The sequence below is a fragment of the Pistacia vera genome, unplaced genomic scaffold (genome assembly GCF_008641045.1).
Source record: "Pistacia vera cultivar Batoury unplaced genomic scaffold, PisVer_v2 Contig760, whole genome shotgun sequence".
NCBI lineage: Eukaryota > Viridiplantae > Streptophyta > Magnoliopsida > Sapindales > Anacardiaceae > Pistacia > Pistacia vera.
In genome coordinates, this window is record NW_022196624.1 from 113,001 (window position 1) to 136,010 (window position 23,010).

At 37.2% G+C, this 23,010-nt stretch overlaps 2 protein-coding genes across 6 annotated transcripts; both read right to left on the reverse strand.

The window, feature by feature from the left end:
- Window positions 1-10,038: 10,038 nt before the first annotated feature.
- Window positions 10,039-13,955, reverse strand: LOC116116078 (BEL1-like homeodomain protein 1). 5 transcript variants are annotated; one of them, XM_031402185.1, is made up of 5 exons: window positions 13,937-13,955; window positions 12,443-13,315; window positions 11,663-12,036; window positions 11,464-11,524; window positions 10,039-11,324 (listed from the first exon to the last, which is right to left on the reverse strand). In XM_031402185.1, exons 2-5 carry the CDS (start codon window positions 13,274-13,276, stop codon window positions 10,530-10,532), a joined length of 2,064 nt encoding a protein of 687 aa, XP_031258045.1. In that variant the 5' UTR covers window positions 13,277-13,315; window positions 13,937-13,955; the 3' UTR covers window positions 10,039-10,529. The 5 variants fall into 5 exon arrangements, with proteins under 5 accessions (XP_031258045.1, XP_031258043.1, XP_031258040.1 ...); XM_031402183.1 differs by lacking the exon at window positions 13,937-13,955 and adding an exon at window positions 13,603-13,748 and having other exon boundaries at window positions 12,443-13,324; XM_031402180.1 differs by lacking the exon at window positions 13,937-13,955 and adding an exon at window positions 13,603-13,748 and having other exon boundaries at window positions 12,443-13,443.
- A 2,385-nt stretch (window positions 13,956-16,340) lies between these two features.
- Window positions 16,341-17,665, reverse strand: LOC116116059 (the record flags this gene model as incomplete). The annotated part of the gene is made up of 2 exons (XM_031402163.1): window positions 16,341-16,944; window positions 17,593-17,665. Coding segments are annotated over 2 exons (483 nt in total), but the record flags the coding sequence as incomplete, so codon positions are not given.
- Between the last annotated feature and the right edge of the window lie 5,345 nt (window positions 17,666-23,010).

The window sequence follows — 23,010 nt, forward strand, 5'->3', positions numbered from 1 at the left end:
TGTATCAAGATGTAAAGAAAGGCTACTGGTGGCCAAGTATGAACAGAGACATTGCAGAATATGTAGCTAAATGTTTGACTTGCCAACAGGTAAAAGCAGAACACCAGAGGCCATCAGGGTTGCTTCAGCCACTTAGTATTCCAGAGGGGAAATGGGAGAGTATTTCGATGGATTTTATCACAGGTTTCCCTAGAGTACAAAGAGGGTATAATGCTATATGGGTGATTGTGGATAGATTAACTAAATCAGCCCATTTCCTTCCAGTAAATGAGAGTACTACTAAAAATCAGTTGGCTCATATCTACATTAAAGAGATAATCAGGTTGCATGGTGTGCCCCAGACAATAGTATCAGACATAGATTCTAGATTTGTCTCAGCTTTTTGGGCTAGTTTACAGAGAAATTTGGGTACCCGTTTGGCATTCAGTACTGCCTATCATCCTCAGACAGATGGCCAAACCGAGAGAACAAATCAGATACTTGAGGATATGTTGAGAGCCTGCTGCATGGATTATAGAATGTCATGGCATGAAATGTTACCTTTGGTGGAGTTTGCCTACAATAATAGTTATCAGTCTACAATTAAGATGGCACCTTACGAGGCTTTATATGGTAGACGATGTAGGTCTCCGCTGCATTGGGATGAGATCGGCGAAAAGGATGAATTGAATACCGCTCTTGGGCCAGAGGTGACTCAGAAAATGATAGAGGATGTAAGAATAATCAGAAAGAGAATGAAGCAAGCCCAAAATCGTCAGAAAAGTTATGCCAACTTGAAGAGAAAAGAAGTGGAATTCCATGTGGGTGACAAAGTGTTTTTGAGAGTTTCCCCCTACAAGCGAGTAATGCGCTTCGGGAGCAAAGGAAAGTTAGCACCAAGATATATTGGTCCATTTGAGGTCTTGCAACAAGTTAGGAAAGTTACCTATAGATTAGTATTACTACCTAGTATGGACAAGGTGCATGACATTTTTCATGTCTCGATGCTACGGAAGTATGTAAGTGATCCCTCCCATATCTTGAGTATAGAGGATGTTGATTTAGCAGAGAATCTTGTGTATCAGGAGCGTCCAGTACAGATTTTAGATTGAAAGGTTAAAGAGCTCTGGAACAAGAGTATTCCGCTAGTGAAGGTTCTTTGGAGAAATCACAAGGTAGAAGAGGCCACATGGGAGGTGGAACAAGACATGCAGAATCGGTACCCGGAGTCATTCGTATGAATTTTGGGAACGAAATTCTTTTAAGGGGGGGAGAATTGTAACTCCCAGCTTGAGGTACGTAGTTAAGATTTGTTGTATTACTTAAATGTTCATTGATCCAGCTTCAATTGAGTTTGTATGTTGTTATTTTTGGTTGGTTGGTCTTTGCTTGAAATGGTATGTTGAGTTGGTTTAGTGTTTGCCTTGAAATTGGTTGAGATTTGAGGAATCTTGGTATTACAGTCTTCATCGCGGCGACGTCCGCTCTGTGTTGCGATGTCGGTTCTGTAATTTTTTGTTGGGGCGATGGAACTTTCTTCGCCGCGGCGACGGGACGATAAAAAAGTTTCTTGAGGTTTCTAGAGAATTCTCCATAGGGGTAAAATGACTATTCTACCCCTAATTAGCAGGAAAAGTGGGAAGTAAAATGTAAGGACATTTAGTAGAGAATGTGTTGGAGTTGGGGGTGTGTTTGTAATGAATCAAAGGACAAAGATAGAATTTTCAAGAAAGAGTAAGGGTAAAATGGGAAAGAGTGGTTATAATATGAGCTAAATAAGGGATTAGTGTTGTAAACCCTTCATTTCACCCATTTTCACCGCCATTCTCAATCTATTTTCTTCCCATCCTTCATTCAATCTTCCAAGGTTTCTAAAGAATTTTAGGGAGCTTTTAGGTAGTTTTTAGTAGAACTTTAATCTAAAGCATCCTAAGGTGAGGATTCTTGCTTTAGATGAGAATTTGTTTATGATTTGTTGAAGTCTTATGTTGTTATTGTCATTTAAAGTTGTAGAGACAAGACAAGACAACAAGGGGAAGGAAAAGTACTAGAAAAGTTATTTACCCACAAGGTAAGTAAATCCAACCCAAGTTGAGAGATAAGAACTATTTTGAGTAGAGATTTATGTATGTATGTGTATGTGTATGTATTATGTTTATTGAGAAATTGTGATGAGATGGATGGTTATTTATATTTATTGTTGAATATAATTAAGTTATGAGAAGAGTTGAGATTTTATAATGTTGAGTTGAGCTTGAGTTGAGTTTGATGGAAGTTGGAGAGAGTTTTGAGCCAAACCCTTTGGGAGTGTTTTTCTTTGATAGGAACTTAAAGAGTATGAGGGAGTTTCTCCCATTTTGGGATGATTAAAGAGGGGAGAAGAGTTATAGATTAAGTAGAGTTTTATATGCACATGAGTTTTATGATGAAATGCTTGAGTAGAGAACCTTAATTATTGCTACATGGCATAATTGCATTTCATGAGTGCATTAATGAGTATGAGTCATCCATATGCATTAATTGCATTAGAGAAAGAGAGTAGAGAAAGAGTAGAGAACTTTGAGTGTGAGCTTCATTAAGAGAAAAGAGAGAAAAAGAGAATAGAGTAGGTTGTGCGATGGGGAACCCGTGAGTAATGGGTAGAGTATTCCCGTATGTACGCCGCAAAGAAAGAGAGTGGCTTGAGTATGAGAGAGAAAAGTGGTTTAACCCGTGAGGGTACATGCGGATGAGGGCTATACCCGAGAGTACCCGAGAGAGAGTTTATACACTCACATGGCCAAGGGTTTCGAATCCATGCATAACCGAGTCCGATCGGCTAGAATGAGTAGAATCACAGAGAGCGGGAGCGAGTCCCGGCCATGCCTCCAGTAAGATGAGGCCGTGACTTACAAAAGAAAGTTAGTAGGAAAGAGTTATGAGAAAGAGAAAATAGAGAGAAGTATAAGAGAGAGCGTAAATGAGAATTGTAAGGAAAGAATTAGAGAGATAGTTACGGGGATAGATGAGTAGATGATTTACTTACTAGGCATTGTTTTTGTGCTCAGCCCGTTGTTTCCTATATTTTTGCAGGATTTAGGTGAGGATCCAGTCGGATGGACGTCGGCACGCAAGGAGAAATTGCTACACTGTCCACATAGTTTTGATAGTTTTTGTACATGATACTAACTTTTTGTAAAGAATGTATATGTTTAATGAAAAAAAAAATTTGGGCCCAACTATTTATGTTATCTTCCATGTGTTTCATTATGTATATTTTATGATTATAAGAGTAAACAACAGCTATTACAAGTTTGATGTTATAATTAGTGAGTTTTTGGCTCACATTTTTGTGGAATTAGAGAGATGTGGAAGTGTAGCCAACATGGTTGTTGCATGTGCATATGAAGTGTTTGATGAAAGTCCAAAGAGAAAATGCATGCATGAGTTGGCTAAACCCTAATGAAGAAAGGGTTAGAGAAAGGCAAGAATGGAAATAGGAAGATTATGTATAGGCTTAACCAAGTGTAAATGTTAGTATTCAAGGGTGCATATTGTTTTGTCAAAATTTAGAATATCACTTGGTCATGTTAGTTCCATGAGAGAAATGGCCCTTAGTGTTTGGTTCTAGTTACTTGAACATTTCATACTTTTTGAATAGCACATACACGCTGCCACGAGCAAACGGCATCAGCAGAGAGATACAGTATTTGTGCAGTCCATGAGTAGTGTATGTGGGTGAGGACTTGTTGGACCGGTCGTCACTGTCACAAAATTAAACCTAAATACCGTAGTTAGCTGTAAGCAGGGTAGAATCCACAGAGAGCAAGACTAATGACCTAATGTATATTTGAGTTAACGAAAGAGAAATTGGCAAAATGATTGATTAAAATAAATGAAACTAAATTCAAATAATGAAAGAGTGAAATTAAAACTAATAAAGACTTTATAATAAAAATGTTGCCGTTACGGTTTTGGTTTGACACAAGACTGACTCACACAATCCTCCTCCACCCTCTACGATCCCCTAAACCTACAAGGCAAGGTAAATCACTGAAATGGCTTCTCGGCACTCTAGGTATAATCTATCCTGTCTCACCCGATCACTCAAGTTTGATTTGTTAAAGACTATCATTGAACGCCGATAAACCCTACACGACAATACCACTAGTTGGTACAATGTTAACAAGTACAACCTATCAACCTGTATCTGCCAATCAACCAACTTCACAATAAACGCAACAACAGTAGAAATGAAATTAAATCCGAACACAACTCAATTATAATCGATGTGAAGTAATGAAAAGCAATATTCGTCATTCAATTATTTCAAACCAACGTTTATCATTCAGCAAGTTCTATGAAAACATTAAATCACAATGGACAACAATATTCATCACAAATTATGCTCAAATCATATTAAAGTATCGAAATCAAACATGAAACGAAAACAAATATAATTCGAAACACAATACTACCAAATGTCCTACAATCGGGCTCATCTAACTAGTCGAGAGCTGATAAGGAGAGTCGTGGAGTCAATCTCGATCTCGCCTATGCTGTAACAGACAACCAGGAACTTAGCCGCTAATGGTGGTGATGACAGAGGCTGATACGGTGGAAACGAAGCTGACCATGGCGGAGAGGAGGTAACCGACAGCGATATGATGCGAAGAAGGGGCAAAAACAACTAACGAACAGCCCGGAATACGAACAGCCGCACTCGCCGGAAAACGTTAATTTTCTGGCGGTTCTTCCAAAAAATGGTGGCGGAAATGGGATCCGAAGGTACCGATGGAAAGCTCTGGTGATGAGGAGTTCAGATCAGATCCTAGGGAGGTGCGAATTCACCGAAAATGAGCAGGATCTAGGCTGGAAGATGAAGAGGCGCGACGGCAAAATCGCGGATTCCGACGATTTTTGCGGTGGCTGAAGCTTGGAAATGCTAGATCCGGCCGTAGGAAAGGGAGATCGACTCTTGGAGAGCTAAAATGTCATCGAAAAACGGCCAAATCTGACCGGGAAGAAAAAACGTCGCGGTGGGAAGATGAAGCTCACGGTGGCGTGCGTGTTTCATGGTGGTGATGAAGGGACGATGGTGACCGGAGCAAGGGGAAGCCGAAACATCGTCGGAAAAGGAGATGAAGGGTCGTCGGAGCTTGATCGGAGAAGGTGAAGAGTTTTGGTGGGCGGCAGCCACCTGATCTGCGAACTTGCACTGTTGTTTTATACAAAATTTGGCAAATTTCCATTTGGTCCCTACACAATTGAAACATGACAAAATCAGCCCCTTGAAACATGACATTTTAGCCCCTAAACAACATAAATGAGACAAAATCACCCTTAATCCATAAACCACAACCTAATATCAACTCATATACTTTCCAAAATCATTCCAAACAGGCTAAATTCAAAAGAAAAATATTAGGAAGAGATTTTCGTGAATAAATTCATAAATTCTTTAATTGTCTCAATATACTTCAATTTAATCACACATGAGGTATTTTTATCACAAAAATAGAGTCACTTTCATGACTCTAACAGGACTGTACCCAGTAGAGCATACCTATATGCACGCCACCACGAGCAAGTGGCCACAGTAGAGAGATACAATACTTGTACAGTCCGTGAGTAGTGTAACACCCCACTTGAGGTACATAGTTTAATTGTGTTGTATTACTTGAATGTTTATTGTTTTGTCCTCATTTGAGTTGGTTTGTTGTTGTTATAGTTTGGTTGGTCCTTGGTTGAATTGATATTGTGAGTTGGTTAAATGGTTGCCCTAAAATTTGTAAAGACTTGGCAAATTTTTATGTTACAAACTTCACCGTGGCGAGGAAGTCCTGCAACCTATGGTGTAGGTTCTGTAAGTTTTCGCCGGGGCGAAGAATGATTCTTCACCGTGGCGAAGGGCTTGACAAAAATGTTTATTAAGTTTCTAGAGAATTCTTCCTTTGGGGCACAATGACCATTCTACCCCTAATTAGTAGGAAAAGTGGGGAGTAAAATGTAAGGAAATTGCATAGAGAATAGTTAAATGGGGGTGCATTTGCAAAGAATTAAAAGGGCAAAGGTGGAATTCCTAAGAAAGAGTAAGGGTAAATTGGGAAAGAAGGTGTAAAATATGAGTAAATAAGGGTTAAGTCTTAGAAACCCTTTCATTCTTCTTCTTCCACCGCCATACTCATTCACCATTTTCTCTCTACTTTTCATCCAATCCTTCAAGGATTTTAAAGGGCTTTTAGGTAGTTTTTGGGTAGAGAGGTGATTTAAGGCATCCTAAGGTAAGGACCTTTATTCTAGATGTGAAATTTAGCTATAAAGGTGTTAAGGTCTTATTGTGTTATTGTTTACAAGTGTAGATAAAAGACATCTACCAAAGGAAAAGAGAAGTGCTAGTGGAATCACACCATCACAAGGTAAGTAAATCCAACTCAAGCTAAAGTTTAAGAAATCCTTGAGTAGAGATTTCTTTATGCATGTATAAATGATGTTTGTTGAGAAATTGAGTAGAGATATATATTTGTTTGTTGAGAAATTGAGTTGAGATGAGTATTTATGTTGTGGTGTTGGATATGCTCTCTTTATGGGAAGTGTTAATGTGTGATGAGTTGAGATGAATTTGGAGGAGATTGAGTATATATTTGGAAGTGTTCTTCTATGATAGGAGTTATGTCCATAGAAGGGAATTTCTTCCCATTTTGGATGGTTTCAAAGAGAAAGAGAATTGTAGTTAGAGAAGAGTTTTTGTATGCACATGAGTTGTTTGATGAAATGCCTAAGAGAAGTATGAGAATGAGTTATGAACCTTAATTCTTGCAACATTGCATATTGGCATTTCCTAAGTGCATTAATGAGTATGAACAATCCATATGCATTAATTGTACATTAAGAAGTAGCTTGAGAAAGAGTAGAGGATTTCTACACTATGAGTATTAGCTTGAGAAAGAGTAGAGACCTTTGTGCTTAAACTACTCTAAGAGCTAAAGAAGAGAATAGAGTAGGTTGTGCGATGGGGAACCCGTGAGTGATGAGTAAAGTCACGAGAGTGGGTGCTTTGTGATCCCCAGCCATGCCTCCGGTCAAATGAGGCCGTGACCGTCACGAAGAGTGGAACATGAGGTTCCAACCATGCCTCCAATAAGAAGGGGACGTGACATTCGAGAGATAGAGAGAAAGAATGTACACTCACATGGCCAACGGTTCCGAATTCATGCATAACCGAATCCAATCGATACAAAAATGAGTAGAAGTCACGTAGAGCGGGAGAGTTCCCGGCCATGCCTCCGGTAAGATGAGGTCGTGACATTCCATGAGTAGAATGGGAAAACAGAGAAATAGAAAGAACAGAAAGAGAAAATGAGTAGAGTCACGAAGAGTGGGTTGAGTCCCCAGCCGTGCCTCCGATAAGATGAGGTTGTGACATACACTAGAGAATATATAGAAAAAAGTATGAGAAACAGAAAGAGAATAGAAATGAGAAGAGAAGCGAGTAAGGAAAGAATTAAGAGAAAGAGTTACGGGGATAGACGAGTAGAGGATTTACTTACTGAGCATTATTTTGCTCACCCCGTTGTTTTTCTATGTTTTTGCAGGTTCTAGATGAGGATGCAGTCAGATGGATGTCGGCGGGCGAGGAGGAGTAGTTACATTGTCCACCACACTTTTGTGAACTTTTGTAAAGGATACTGACTTTTGTAAAAGAATATGTATATTAAATAAAAGAAAATTTGGACTCAACTATTTTTATTAATGTACTCGTATTTTATTATACGTATTTTTATGAGTATAGTAGTATCAAGTAGTTATTACAAGTAGTGCATGTAAATGAGGACTGTACCCACTCACATGGCCAGAGTTCCAAATCCATGCATCAACCTAGTCTGATCGGCAAATCAAAAAGAAGAAAGAAAAAAAAGAGAAATAGATAAGAAAAGAAAGAGATACAACATAAGAGAAACAGAAACAAAAACAGAAAAGAAAAGAAAGTTCTTTTCTTAGGAAAGTTTATTATTCTGCGTATGTATTATGCTACTTACATGATTCATCATTTCTTATGTGCTCGACGATGTACAATTTTATTCATTGTCTTTGCATGTTGATAAGTAGCAAATCAGAGTATCAGAAAAGAATGCACAATATCAGAAAAGAATGAAGAATATTATCAAAAAATTAAGTGAGAAAAGGAAAAATCAAAAGATGAGTAACGGAGGAAGAACAGTCGTGTAGTTTGGTTTACTTACTGAGCAATTAGTGCTCACTCCGTTATTTTACTGTTTTGTATGTACTAGATGATTTACAACCGGGTGGGACGTCAAGAAGCGGAGGAGTTTGGCGGCACTGTTCAAGATTACCTTGTGCTTACTAAAGTATATCAGTATTTTGTGTGTATATTTATATGAATTAAAATTAGAATTTTCGGATTTTACATTATGTATATATGTTTATAAAAGTTATTTACTGAATTTTATCTTATATTTCTCAAAGAATTACTAGCTATATAGTATATTACATCCTCCATCAAATGAATGTTCAAAATGTTTTTCTTTATGGCGATCTTGATGAAGTTGTCTACATGGAAGTTCCCCTTGGTCTTCGCTGATAAGGGGAGAATGTGGTATGTCGGCTCAATAGATCCTTACATGGTTTAAAGCAAGCTTCCCGTAACTAGTTTGCAAAAATTTTGCACGTCATTCAAAAAGCAGGTTTCACTCAATCAAAAGGCCGATTGCTCCTCATTCACCAAATCCTTAGGGAGATCATTTACTACAGTGCGTATTTATGTTCATGACATTATTGTGATAAGCAACAACGAAAAAGCAATTAAGTCCCTCAAGGATTATTATTTGCAAGAATGCATCAAAGATCTTGGTAATCTAAAACACTTTCTTGGCATTGAAGTCTTTCAATCCAGAAAAGGAATTTTTGTCTCTCAACAAAAATATGCATTAGATATATTGAAAGATACAGAATTGCTTGGATCCCATTCGAATTCTTTTCCGTTGAAGGAGCATTTAAAATTAAATCCTAAGGATGGCGATTTATTGCAGGGTCCCATTAAATATAGAAGGTTGGTAGGGTGATTGATTTACCTCATAGTGACAAGGTCGGATTTAGTATATTCTATACATATTCTAAGTCAATTCATGCAAATTCTACGAAAACCACATTGGGAAGCTGCCTTGAGAGTTTTACGATTTATTAAGGGTAATCCTGGTTATTGATTATTATTTCCTTCTTGTAATGATCTCACATTAAGGGTTTACTATGATTTAGATTAGGTTGGTTGTACGACGACCCCGACGTTCTATTTAAGGATTTAGTGTCTTTTTATAAAATTCCTTAATTTCCTAAAAATCAAAGAAACAAACCAATGTGGCTCAGTCTTCCGCTGGAGCAGGGTATTGAGCTATGGTTGCGGCGTGTTTGGAAATTACGTGGACACGATATATCTTGCAAGATCTCAAAGCAACACAAAATCTATCGGCCTCTTTGTTTTGTGACAACCAAGGGACCCTTCACATTGCCAAAATTATGTTTTTCATGAACGCACAAAATATATTGAAATAGATTGTCACATTGGATGAGAGAAAATACAAGCTGGAGTAATAGCAACTTCATTAAGTCCCATCACGTTCACAAATTGCGAATATCTTCACCAAACCTTTGGGAAGTGAGCAGTTCCATCGCTTAAGTGGCAAGTTGGGACTTCATGGTACACAGTCAACTTGAGGGGGAGTATTAAGAAATATTCTTGTGATCAATATCATTATTTGTAATATATTTACCTCCCTACTCTAGACTAGGTAGAATATTGTAATATATTTATTTTCCTGTTTTAGAATACCAACTTGTGTATATGATTGTATCATTTCCATTGAATGAATATAAAATATTATTCAGCAAATCGTTTATATTTTATCTCTACTTTTAATATTAACAAACGACACATTAGGAAACTCTTAAAATAAAGATATGAATTCTCTAAGATTTTATTGTATCATTTTTCTTCATCGTTATCTCATTCTCAAATTTATGTAATTTAAGCCCTTCTATCCCAAATAACTTTCAATTCAATGATTCCTTCATCTGTCATGTATGTAGATAAATGCGCATATAAACAATCAGTTCATGTATAAATAACCAGTTACACAAATCAAATCAACCGTACGTTACTTCTACGAAATATATATTTGTACTTGCTGAATTTTTATATTCCTAGAATGCTTCAAACAATCTATTCCACAAGATATCACTAAAATATATAATATCAACCTTATAATGAAACTTGCCCACTAAGTTATATATATGTAAATACTTCAGTAAGTATAAACCTAAACTACTGTTTGTCTTTCTTTACTCTCAAATCATCCTTCTCCTATACTCGTGCCAGCCTGCAGCCTAAAAATTATCAGAACTTGGGAAGACGAATCCTCCAAATCTTTTCTATAATCTTGGCCTGTATTTGAGTAGTCATTTAACATAAATATAATTACCGTGCAGCATGTAAAAACTGAAAGGAGAGATACGCTAAAATATAGGTTGAAAGTTGACGCTCTGCATGGAAACCTTTAGGTCACAAAATCTGGCAACATTTGGGCAGAAAACCTCTTTCTGTTTTGAATATCAATGTTTTCAAAACCGGCATTCGAATGAGAAGGTTGTGGTGAGTTAATGCCACAGAAATTATCAGGTTCGCTTGTTCCTAATTCGAGCCCTCTTCCCAACTGAATATTGGAGAGTAGATTTTGTTGGTTTCCTGACACAGAAAGGTTTTCACCATGGGGAAGGCCAAGAGTGAGTGAAACACCATTTCCATGAAATCTTGGAGCCAGTTGATCTGGATTAAACCTTTCCATCTCTCCCATTGTATAAGCTCCAAGTCCACCGCCATGGTTGGTGGTGCTTGTTATTAACGAGTACCCATCCTTGCTCAGCCTTTCACCACCAAATTTGTTCCCAATTATTTTCCTGCTTGGGTTACCTTGTTTCAATTCCATTTCGATTGAGTTATTCATGTCATGAGGACTACTCCTTGGTCTCTTTGCATTTCTTTGAACAACCCCTTCAAGGTCAGATGATCCAATGAGATTGAATCCAGTTTGTGGGTGAAGGGTTCCTCCCACGGGGGACGCCGATATTGTTGAGTTTGAAAGTTTAGTAGGAGAAGCATTTTGGTTGGTTGATTTTTTTGCTTTATCTTGAAATGCTTTTACTTGCTCCAGTTTAAATGACTCCTTCTGCTTGGTTCTGCTTGCATTCTGCTCAAAACCATTTTGTTCTTGTTCCTTCATTTCCTCCAAGTACATTTCTTCTACCATTGGCTTCCAGAGGCGAACTCGAGCATTTATAAACCAATTAGACACCTGCATTTCATATTTTATAATCGTATATTAATTGGTGTTTTCACAGATTGAAAAAAGGAAAGAAAAAAATAGAAACACAAACTGAACGCAAACTGAACGCAAACTGGAAAACAATGTGTAAATCACTGCATGCACACACCTGGCTCCTGGTAAGCCCTGTTTGCTTTGCGAGAATGACTTTATCTGAATCCTTAGGATACCTTTCACACACACACACGCAAAAAAGAAAAAAAAAAGGAAAATTATAAATGATATATATTCCAAAGAAAGTAAATATACAGAACTAAAGGAGGGTCTTCCATTGCCGTATATGATAATGTAATACTGAGAGAGCTTACGGGTGAAGGAAGTGTTCAAAGAGCCAAGCACGAAGAACTGAAACGGCTCGTTCAGGCAACCCTCTCTGAGGTCTCCAAGCATTATGCTGCATCATTCCTAACTGTTGTAGAACTCGTTGTTGTCGAATTTGATGATCAACATATTTGAGTCTCAAGCTCTCAAACTTTGCTCCTAAGAAATCTTCTTCACCTAATTTCTTCCTTGTGGCTTTGATTTGTCCAGAAATTGCATCTTTAAGACACCGGAATTGCTTTGAGATTGTCCGCAAAGCCAGAGAAGTGTAGGATTTTGCTGAACCAAAACCTGCCGTCTGCTCGAATGAGGACACTGCTAATTGCATTTGGAGGTGGTACTGCCTGTATCGTTGCTCAACCTTCAATGACAAGGACGCAAAATTAGTTTATGTGCATTTGTATCTCTATAGTTAGTACTCTTATAGAGAGTTCGACTATTTTAAGTTTGTACTTCGGAATAATTTGTTTTACTAATATAACAAATCCTGCTCTATCTTATAATATTGTATCTATATATATATTTCAATTAAGAACTTTCTTTTCTTCCTCTGATTTGTGGAGAAGACATCTCAATAAAATTGTATTCTTTTAAGGACATGACATTCCTATGCAGAAATTCAAATCCAAATCATTTGAGAGAAACCCAATTCCCATTATAAATTTCTTTTTCTCAAAGAACATGCCATTTCACAGAATTATCCATTAATAATTTTAAGAATTGATCAACAGATCGAATCTAGATATGTAAGTTATATATATAAGTACCTCATCAAGCATGCTAACAAGTTTTCCCTTCTTTATTTGAAGCTCTTGTCTTTGTGCTGTTGTTAACTCAGCTGCAATCTTAGCACTACTACTTTCACTACCATTCGACGACCCTTCTCCAGTTACAACCGTCGTTTCTTTACTTAACTTCATCTTTTCTTTGCTCGCTTTTGGTGAGTAAGACATCATATTCCCAACATTAACAACTTCATCAAGAAGCTCTTGCGCAGCCTTCAAGTACTTAGACCCCAAAACAACACTTGGCGTACTTGAAATCCCATTCGAAACAACAGAAACCGAAGATGGAGAATTCACAGATACCATCGTTAGACCAACTTGTCCTCGACCTTGCATGTCAACTTCAACATTTATTGGCCTATTATAAACTCCTTGCTGTGAAGAGAGGCTCAGTGACAACCCTTGCCTGCACGAAGAAGCCACCGGTCGCCGCAACTCCACTTGACTACCATCGCCTGGAGCGGCCAAAGTGACAATCTGTGGGTGGTTAGGGGCTGAATTCTGTTCGATCGAAGCCCATAAGTCGGGGTGGACACCAGAGAAGATGCCATGAAAAGATGAACGGTCGTTGACATCCTCAGAATTGGTTTGAGAGAGGTGGGGAGATGGTGAAGGGAGTGATACACCGACAAGGGGAAGTTGATGGTTGTTGGATGGCGGTGCGTGGGATACGTTAGAAGGGTTTAGCGCGTTGCCGGCTGGGTTGAGGAGGATTGTTGTGTCAGAGTAGGGTACGTAGTTTGGGTTCATAAGATAGAGGGTTTGCATCCCATCAGAAGCTTGGATTTCTGGGTTACCATGAAAGTACGTTGCCATTGATTCGACAGCCAAATCTTTGCTTTAATCATACAGAAACTGAAAAAACTAAATATTTGTCAGACTCAGATATGCATAAAACCTCTCTCTTCACATGTATAAATTCTAGATTAATTATTAATTGCAGTTAGTAGCAGCCCATTTGGATGCTTAATATCATAATTAACCTGGAGAAAAAGTAGAGAAAGACAACAAACCCATTAAAGATGATGAGTTGAGGATCATATATATATAGATATATATATTATATATATAATATATATAAGATAAAGAGAAATGAAGGAAGGTATAAAGAATGTTGCAGAGAGAGGCATAAAGAAAAGTACCATACATAAGAGTCCAATTATAGTTAAAGCATATGAAGAGGCAAGACATCTGAAGGCATGTATCTATCTAAACTGTCCATCTATCATATTGGAAGAGATCTTTTTATACTTGTGGGTTGCTGCTGTTGATCTTGTCAGATCGATTTCTGCCATTCTTTCAAATAAAATGATAATATATAAAAGGGAAAGAGAAACAGAAAGCCGCAGGATTAAGAGTACGATTACATATTATTTTTTTCATAGTAGAAAAGAATAAAATTGACTGCTCATAACAAATAGTATTTCTATACAAGGAGATATCTTTTTTCACACATGTACATTCGAGGTTAGGTACCTGCGATCGATGATGAATAGAAAACTAGAAAATTCCATTGACTTGAGCTCATTTTCAAATGATTTGATGCAGGCACGTTTGATAAGGAACAGTTTATAAAATAATTAAAGCAAGAAAAAGATAGAGATGTAAAAATAAAAAAACTTCAAAAACTGCAATGGAAGTGGGACAGCTGATAATAAACGAGGAAACGTCTACTTCCACCAAAGGCTTAATAATCGAGAGTAAGAAGAGAGAGAGTTGGCGAAGGCCCCTTGGCTTGTAACTTTATATAAATATCTCTTTGTCTTGCATCTACTTTTTTCTCATTATTTGTTTTCTTATTACTATTGTTTATTATCTTCTTTTATTTTAATTTATGTGGTTGGATGCGAGAGTTGGAAGATAAAGCATCCAACACCAAAAATACCATATATCCAAAATTGTTTCCTGATAAATATTAAAACTTACAATTAACATGCAATCATTTATCATTGTCATTCACACACACTTTTTTTATTTCTATCTTTTATTTTATCATGAAAACTCAAAATTGTCGCTTTACAATTTGTTAGAGTAATACTACACTTATAAAAAAATTTTCAAAAATCTTCATACAAAGTGATGTGGCAAAATATAATGGAAAAGTGAATTTAATGAGTTTGATTTTTTGTTTCAATATTCTATTCATTTTTTGTCACATCACTTGTGTATAAAATCTTTGTAAGATTTCTTTGTAAGTATAGTATTATTATATTTGTTTTCATGTACGCGCTGATAGTAATCTACCCACACGTAAAAGTAACTCAATGTTTGAACTTTGTTATGATTGAAGGATTATAGAAAAATTATTTTATTGAATATAAATTATTCATTTATTATGATAACTTAATTTTATTCTCTAAGATATTGTGTACAAAAAAGTGATAAAGTTTTATATTCCTAATGTAAGATAAGGGGTTAGAATTTTGTTTTCTACAATAATTTTGTCATCAGGAATAAGGTCTAAATTTAAAAAATGAAAATCAGAACACTTACACCAGAAAAATTTTGTTTGTATTTAAGAATTCGTATGTGTAGATATGAACGTATTTAAGTGACAAGGCTTATCTATCTTAATTCATTAATTCTTTACCTGAGAAGGATAACTGAAGAACCCAGAGCCAGAAAATGAAGAAAACAAAATCTACAATGACCTTATTAGATCGGCTGGCTAGATGTTTCATGCGTAATTGATGGACAATATTGTTTGTCTTATTCACTTTTGAAGTATATTGAATAGAATTTGAGGTGGCTTGACTTTTCACCCAACAAGATCTCAAACTAGGAGGTTTGAGTACATTTAGTTTGTGTGAGACTCCAACACTCCCCTTACAATCAAGCTCATATGTTGGATCATGTCCGTTGATAGAGGATACTCCCCCTCACGGTCAAGCTCATGCCTAGTCGGTGTGAGACCAACACTCCCCCTCACGGCCTAGTCGGTGTAAGACTCCAACACTCTCCCTTGTGGTCAAGCTCATATGTTGGGTCATGTTTGTTGATGGAGGTAGTTGCTGGCTCTAACTCTTCCCCCACCCACTAGTCAAATATTCAGCTCAACTGGGTCTAGCTTTAATACTATGATAGAATTTGAAGAAGACTTCACTTTGATACCAGATAGACTTTGAAATGGGTCTAACTCCTTACCCAATAAAGCTTTGATAGAATTTGAAGTGAGTTTGACTCCTCACCTAATAAGACATTATTGAATGGAATGATTACTCTCACTTATAAACCAGTATGCTTGAGAGTGCCTAGTCGATGTTAGACTCTAACAATATTAAGTAAAATAATTATATATATGTAATTGGTTGGATTTTTTGGTTTTATCATAAGTCTTAAGATAAGCACTTGCTACTAATAAAATTGAAATTTTTTTATTTTTTATGTTTCAAGAAAAAAAAAATTACTGCGATAAATTTTCTAGTATGGTCGAAAACAACAACACTACGGATACCGAAAAAATTGCATCAAAATTGTGTACTGGCCCTACGTGTACCAGTCGTGTGAATTTTTCTTCAATTTTTTTCTAGTGAATAGTCGTCCAAAAAATTTGGATGGCCGTTCACTCACATGGACCCCCGTCCATATTATATGGATGGGGGTCCATATACTAGGGACGGGCGTCCCCATTTAAAGGACGCCTATCCCTGAATAAAATACAATAAAAAAATTTTTATAAACATTAGGGACGGCCGTTCATTCGTTATGGACGGTCGTCCCTTCATTTTGGACGGGCGTCCGCAAATAAGGGACGCCCGTCCTTAACCAAAATATGAAAATAAAAAAAAAATAAAACTTTAGGGACGGCCATCCATAAATTTTGGACGGTCGTCCCTTACGTTGGGACGGGCGTCCATTCCTAATGGACGCCCGTCCATACTTTTTAAAAAAAAAAAAAAATTCTAAAAATAACTCTTCTTCTTCGTCCATAGCTTTTGGTTTTTGATTCTGCACTGCATTTTATCGCTAACCCAGTAAGCTTTTCTTGTTTTGTCACCTTTTTCTTTGTTTACTTCAATCAACTGGGAATTTATATTTTCAGGTACAACGACATTTGCAGCTAAGAATTGAAGCTCAAGGGAAGTACTTATAGTCCTTTTGGCTCTGAGCTGCTAACTCTCCTTGTGGGTTGATGTTGACAATGGCTTGATATAGAGGGGGGCTCTTTGCCAGCGAAGCCGCGGCCCAAGTAGCCATTTCAGCTGGAGGCAAAGGGAGCATTGGCTCCTGCAGGAAAGCTTTAGACTTTTCTTTCTCTTTATTTTCCCTGCTTATCCTCTGCCTCTCCAGAAGCCTGTTCTTCGCCTGAATTCTCCTCATTGCCTGCAACTCCCTCATATTTATAAGCCTCTGCTGTTGCTCTCTCTTAGCCGGCAGAGAACAAGACCTCTCCAATGAAAAAACTCTTCTCTCACCTTCCCCAGAGTCCTTTCTCTGAGTCATGAATCCAGCCACTGAAGACGACCTTGTTAGCGAGTTCTCACCCNTCTAATGTCTAACAGTAACAGCAATCTTGAGTACTATTTCTCTTTTTCTCCAATATTCCATGAATGCAGTAAACTGATAATATTTTATTAACATCCAATATCCCAATTTTTCAAGTCCTTGTTTAAAAAGTTAAATCTTTTAACAAACGAATAAACATATCAATACGCAATCAATAACAGAGCAATTAAAGTAGATAGATTATTCTAAACAAACAAACAAAACACAAAACAAAGATTAAAGAGAAGAGATTATACCCTTTTGGCTCTGAGCTGCTAACTCTCCTTGTGGGTTGATGTTAACTATGGCTTGATATAGAGGGGGGCTCTTTGCCGGCGAAGCCGCGGCCCAAGTAGCCATTTCAGCTGGAGGCAAAGGGAGCATTGGCTCCTGCAGGGAAGCTTTAGACTTTTCTTTCTCTTTATTTTCCCTGCTTATCCTCTGCCTCTCCAGAAGCCTGTTCTTCGCCTGAATTCTCCTCATTGCCTGCAACTCCCTCATATTTATAAGCCTCTGCTGTTGCTCTCTCTCAGCCGGCAGAGAACAAGACCTCTCCAATGAAAAAACTCTTCTTTCACCTTCCCTAGAGTCCTTTCTCTGAGTCATGAATCCAGTCATTGAAGACGACCTTGTTAGCGAGTTCTCACCCTCGAAGTTAATTCCCAAAGAGAGTTGAAGATTGAGGTCTGGTTCATGAAGAGATTCTGAATTTGACTGTTGACTTTGCTTTGGATTTTCTTTGTCAGGTGAAAACCTCTCCAAAAGATTTGTGGGGTGTTCTTTATTTTCCTTCATTACCACTCCCTTGTCTCCCTCCATGTCAACTCAAGTTCTCCTCTTCTGTCACAAGAAACCAGACAATGTAGAAGCTCAAAAAGCCGAAAGTAAACAAAGAAAAAGGTGATAAAACAAGAAAAACTTACTGGATTAGCGATAAAATGCAGTGCAGAATCAAAAACCAAAAGCTATAAAGCTGAAGCTACGCGTGCATGATGGAGAAGAAGAAGCAAAGAGAGAGAGAGAGAGAGAGAGTAGAAATGATGGAGAATCTGAGTGGTTTGAGTTTTATAGGCTGACAACACACAGTTCAGAGACGCCACGTGGAGGTCAGTGGAGATTGAGAAGTGTTAATTTCCAGGTACGGTTACTTCCACAGATCATCATTATCATCTCGACATCACAACTTGCAAGAACACTATACAGCTTTTTGATATCACCCACTTGACCAACTTCGAACACTTACTGCTAGCTGCTTAATACTACTTTGTTTCTCTTCTGTGTGTAGCTGCTTACAACTGTTTGGGTTTATTTAAAACTTTAATAAAATTTGGGGGTTAAATGTAATTAATTATCTTACAAAATGTCCTAAATCAGGTCAACTTTTTGTTATTTCCGATTCTTTATTCAATGGTCAATAGTTTTACAACTCAATTTCTAAAATCTTCTCTTATCATCTTTAGTATGACAGTTCATAATTGGTTAGCTCGTAAATGAACAAACGAAATCCATACAAACAGATGAGACACATTTTATAAGATGATCAATGACGAACTACCAAATCAGACATTGTGAAAGAAAGTTGTGAGATTAGGTTATAAACCTAACATTACTCATTTCATTAATATGTTATAAGTATAGAGTGATCTATATTAAAGTTTATAATTTTACATTAAAATTTCATAACAATATTATTATAAACTTAATAACTCTTTCATAGTAATTTATAGTTGAAATGATAATATATTCCATATGGAGGAGGCTGCAGAGAAAAGTATTTTTAATTAATTACTAAATATAAAAGAATTGCATAATGACTTAATGGGTATAAAGAACCTTTCCATTAATAGCTTAATGAAAATAATTAAATTTTAATTCTCTAAAAATAGAGTAAACAACAAAGGGCGTGGAAGAAGGGAAGTGGCCGGGCGCCCGGGCATGAAAAAAACAAAAGAGGAAATAGGGAAACCACGTGGGCTTAACCAAAGCGGTGGTCTTTTTCTAATTTTAGACAATCTCTCTTTTCTTAACCTCGTCTCTCCTTTTACACGTGTACGACGCAGGAGATACCTGGTACGTAACTGCCCATTTTTAAATCTGTGGGGGGGATTCTGTGCTTCACTGCTGTACGTGAGCCTCCTGCGTTAATCATCTCTCGATCTTAGCCACCTCATCATCCAGGTTTTTTTCATGTAGGCCCACTTTAATCGAATTACCAAGTCAATGAATATATAGTCTTTTCATTTCATCAATAATTGAAAGGCTAATCTTTCACAATGAGTGGTGGAAAATATTAATGGGCCCGGATGAGTAGAAAATGGAAACATGAGCACCGAGAATACAGTGGATTGTCTTGCAGTATAAACTAGCCGTTTTAGACATATTTATAACACGACGTCGTTGGAACCCAAAGCTGCTGAAATCCATTACCGTAAACGATCAAAACCCGCGGCGGGGAACTGAGGAAAAGAAACTGGGGCTGTGTGGGCTTCCGATATTATTGACGGTGTGGGGACCATGGTGGGGCCCACGGGGAGGTTCAAGATCAAGACTTTTCAAGTTGCACACTTGCGGTTAAAAGCGTCTGAAAGGGACGGAGCTAGATTATGACACGTGGGTTAAAGGCCGTGAATGGAGTGCACGTGTCAAGTGACAGGAGTTCGATACTCAGTAAGCAAATTTTACATTTCTCTGACTCTCCTCCGCACGCCTTGCTGGCAGACAACTAGACATTTTTAAGAGGTTTTATTGTTTGTAACTTCCACGCGCTTGTTGTCGAATGTATATCACGGTTAAAATCCCTATTGTATTATTAATTAGTGTTGATTAATTTAAATTTTATTGTTTAAGGTGTTAAAGAAAATAATAAAATAGTTGTTTAAAAAGGTACAGTATAAAATTACCTGGGTATTTTGTGATCCTCGTCACATAAGAATATTATTTATTTAAAATCTATAAAATAAAATAAAATATACATAATTACAAATATGTTAAATGAGAAAATATATATAGTTAAATTAATTAAGGTTATTTGTAGAAAATCAAACTAGGGTAATTTTGTATATCTTAAAATTCATTCAGAAAGTGTTTGTTAAGTGAGAAATAGGGTTAATATTATTAATCCACTTAAACATAATAAAAATAATAAAAAATTCTCTATTATTAAGTTTTAAGTGTTAAAATAAACGGCATTTAAGCAATTTGAAAATATTTATTAACTCATAATAAAATTGAGATATTATGTATCACTTGTAAGATATTTATTAATTAATTAGGATCGTGGTTTGAGTTCTTACATGACTTCCCGAAATTACGTAGGGCAAAACAGGGGCTTCAATTTCAAACTTGGTTTCACGGAAGGAGATTGAGAAAAAGAGAATAATTAACCAACCTTTAAACCTAGTTATTAACGAAGAGATGGATGGTGTCTTAAAGGCAAAATTCAAGGCTTACTTCTTGGCTTAATTAAATGCCTTAATTTCGTATTTCAAAATCACAATCATTTATCGAATAAGCAGAACAGAACCATCGTGAAACCAGACAACAAATTTTGATTTTTTCCTTCAATCAAATTTTTTTTTTTTTTTTTTTTTATATAATTCATTTTCTGTTTTATAACTTTTTTAAGCGTTAAGTTGTTTTCACTTTTCATGATTTAAAATTATTTTTAAGTAAAAAAATAAATAATGTCATTAAAATGTTTATAGAAGATGTTAACGAAATTTGCTGTAACGGTAAGTATTTGAGATACAACTAAATTAATCAGATAACTAAAAGACTTTATTTAAAACTAATTTTAAAATAATTGTTAAAAATGGGATGAGTTAATATTAAGGCTTTGGACCATTGTGATAAGAAAGACAAAGAAAATATAATGTAAAGAGGGAAAAAAACCAATGTTATGAATAAAAGGCTATCAAGTGCCAAAGTTAGAAGGATTTTGTATAGTGGAGACTGATGGTTCGAGGGGTGGTGTCAGATTGAATTTTGGACACCAAAATAAGTCAAAATTTGGTCGAAAAAATCAACCCAATATGCGAGTCACAACTGATGAACGGGGGACAATCAAATGCCAGGGTTAGAGGGGTTTTGTAGAGTAGAGGTTGATGGTTCAAGTGGTGGTACCAAATTGAATTTTGGCCACTAGAATGTGGATGGAAAAAACAAAACCTTAACTATTGCAGGGGTGTGTTTGCAAGATTTCAAACATACAGGGATTGATTTATTTTTTAGGGGTGTTTTTGCAAGAATTCAAAATTTCTAGATCACAAGTCAGATTGCCTGTTTAACCAGTTAGACTAGTCAACCCGGGACCCAGTCCCTTGGTCGGGTGGCACCCCGGGTTAGGTTTTAGAACATTTAAAAAAACCAAATAATAAACAATTACTTAAATGATTTTACAAAGAAAAACTAATTGAAAAAATTAAACAATTACAAAAAAGCGAAAAAATGCTCTAGAGAATAGAAAAAGCGAGTGAACCCCACTAAGAGGAGTCCTCCCCTTTCTTCTTGGCTAGCCATCAGCGCTACCGCTCATGGTACTTTCTCTTCTTCGGTGAGTGTTTCTTGGACTCATGTCTTTGACATTTTATGAAGCATTCTAGGGAGTCATCAACCCATTCGGAGCTGTTTAATGCTTCTCTGAGATGTGTTACGAGATCTGGTAGGGGCTTAGCTAATAGATTTTCCTTGATAGTGGATATGGGTGCTACTCTTGGAAATTATTCTTCTGAGAATGCTAAGAAATTGAGTGTGGTGACTGAAGATTAGAAAGCTCCTCGAACAACAACTTATGAAGGCCTTACTGGCTAAGAGGTTAGTTAGGAATACAATAGGTTCGGAGGCGTTCGTCGCCCTCATTCTGGGAAGGATGGCCTTTTTTATTCAGGTCATAATGGTCATGAAGGCTGTGAGTTTGTAGAGGATCATTCTTTGGAGAATCGTCCTTCCTCGCAAAAAAAAAAGCCCAAAGTTGGTTGAGCTAATTTTCAACCCACAGCGCCGTTTCTTGTTTTGTCCAACCCTAAGGCTCATGGAGCGATGGTGGAAGACCAAGTTCATGGATCCACGTTGGGTCTTAACCTGGATCCAGCCCAAGTCTTGGAGACACTGTTCCAACCCTGTCTCCCTCTCTTCCTTGAGGTGATGGGTCGCCCAATTTAGGTGTGAATCAAGCCCAGCTGTCCCATGCTTCATGTTCTTATGAACTTGCGACTGAAGCCCACAAGCCTTTCATTTTTTGAGACCCTTCTGCTAATAAGACCTCATCTCCAGCTACTGGGCTTGATTCTCCGGTTTTCTCCTTTGGCCTCAACTGTTTCCAACCTTCCTCTTCTGCAAGTTAGAGGACTCTAAGCTGCGATGGAATGGCAAAAGGAAAAGGTAAAATGGGAGTTGGTACAAAATATGTTGGGCCAAATCATTCTTCATCTGGTTTTGCTGCTTCGGGACAAGGGGCTGCTAGCTCAAGTGTTTCTGGTCAACTTTTGCACTCTGAAGGTAAGCGTTCATGGGCACATGTCACGGCAGCAAGCCAATCTAAAGGAAAAACACCCATACTTTTTCATGCTCCTGAATTTTCATCGGATGGAGTTGTTGTCGTTAACCTCCCAATCTCTGTATGTATTGAAGGACATAAGAAATGGGCTAGCTGTCTTGTGGGATCATTCATTGAAAATAAACTCCCTTTCCCTATTGTTTAGAACATTGATATGCGTCTGTGGAAAAATTAAAGTATTTCTGAAGCTATGATGAATGATAAAGGGTTTTATTTTTTTAAGTTCTCTGATGAAAATCTTATGGTGAAATGTATGGAGGATGGCCTTTGGCTACTGTAGAACAGGCCTATACTATTGCAACGATGGTGTCCTGGTATGGTCCTTAGCAAGGAATCACCTAGGTTCATTCCCCTGTGGGTCAAGTTATTTAATCTTCCTACGGAATGCTGGAACCATGAGGCTTTAAGTTTTATTACTAGTGGTATTGGAAAGTCGTTGGCTCTTGACAGATTCATGGGGTTAGAAGAATTGGGTTTGTTCGTTTCCTTATTGAAGTGGATGTAGCTCGCA

Excerpts from the sequence above, each read along its gene's own strand:
- LOC116116078 (XM_031402185.1), bottom strand. The coding sequence starts at position 13,276 with ATGGCAACGTACTTTCATGGTAACCCAGAAATCCAAGCTTCTGATGGG. Across the intron at positions 12,037-12,442 it reads TTGTTAGCATGCTTGATGAG|GTTGAGCAACGATACAGGCA; the intron begins GTACTTATATAT and ends TTGTCATTGAAG. Across the intron at positions 11,525-11,662 it reads TTTGAACACTTCCTTCACCC|GTATCCTAAGGATTCAGATA; the intron begins GTAAGCTCTCTC and ends TGTGTGTGAAAG.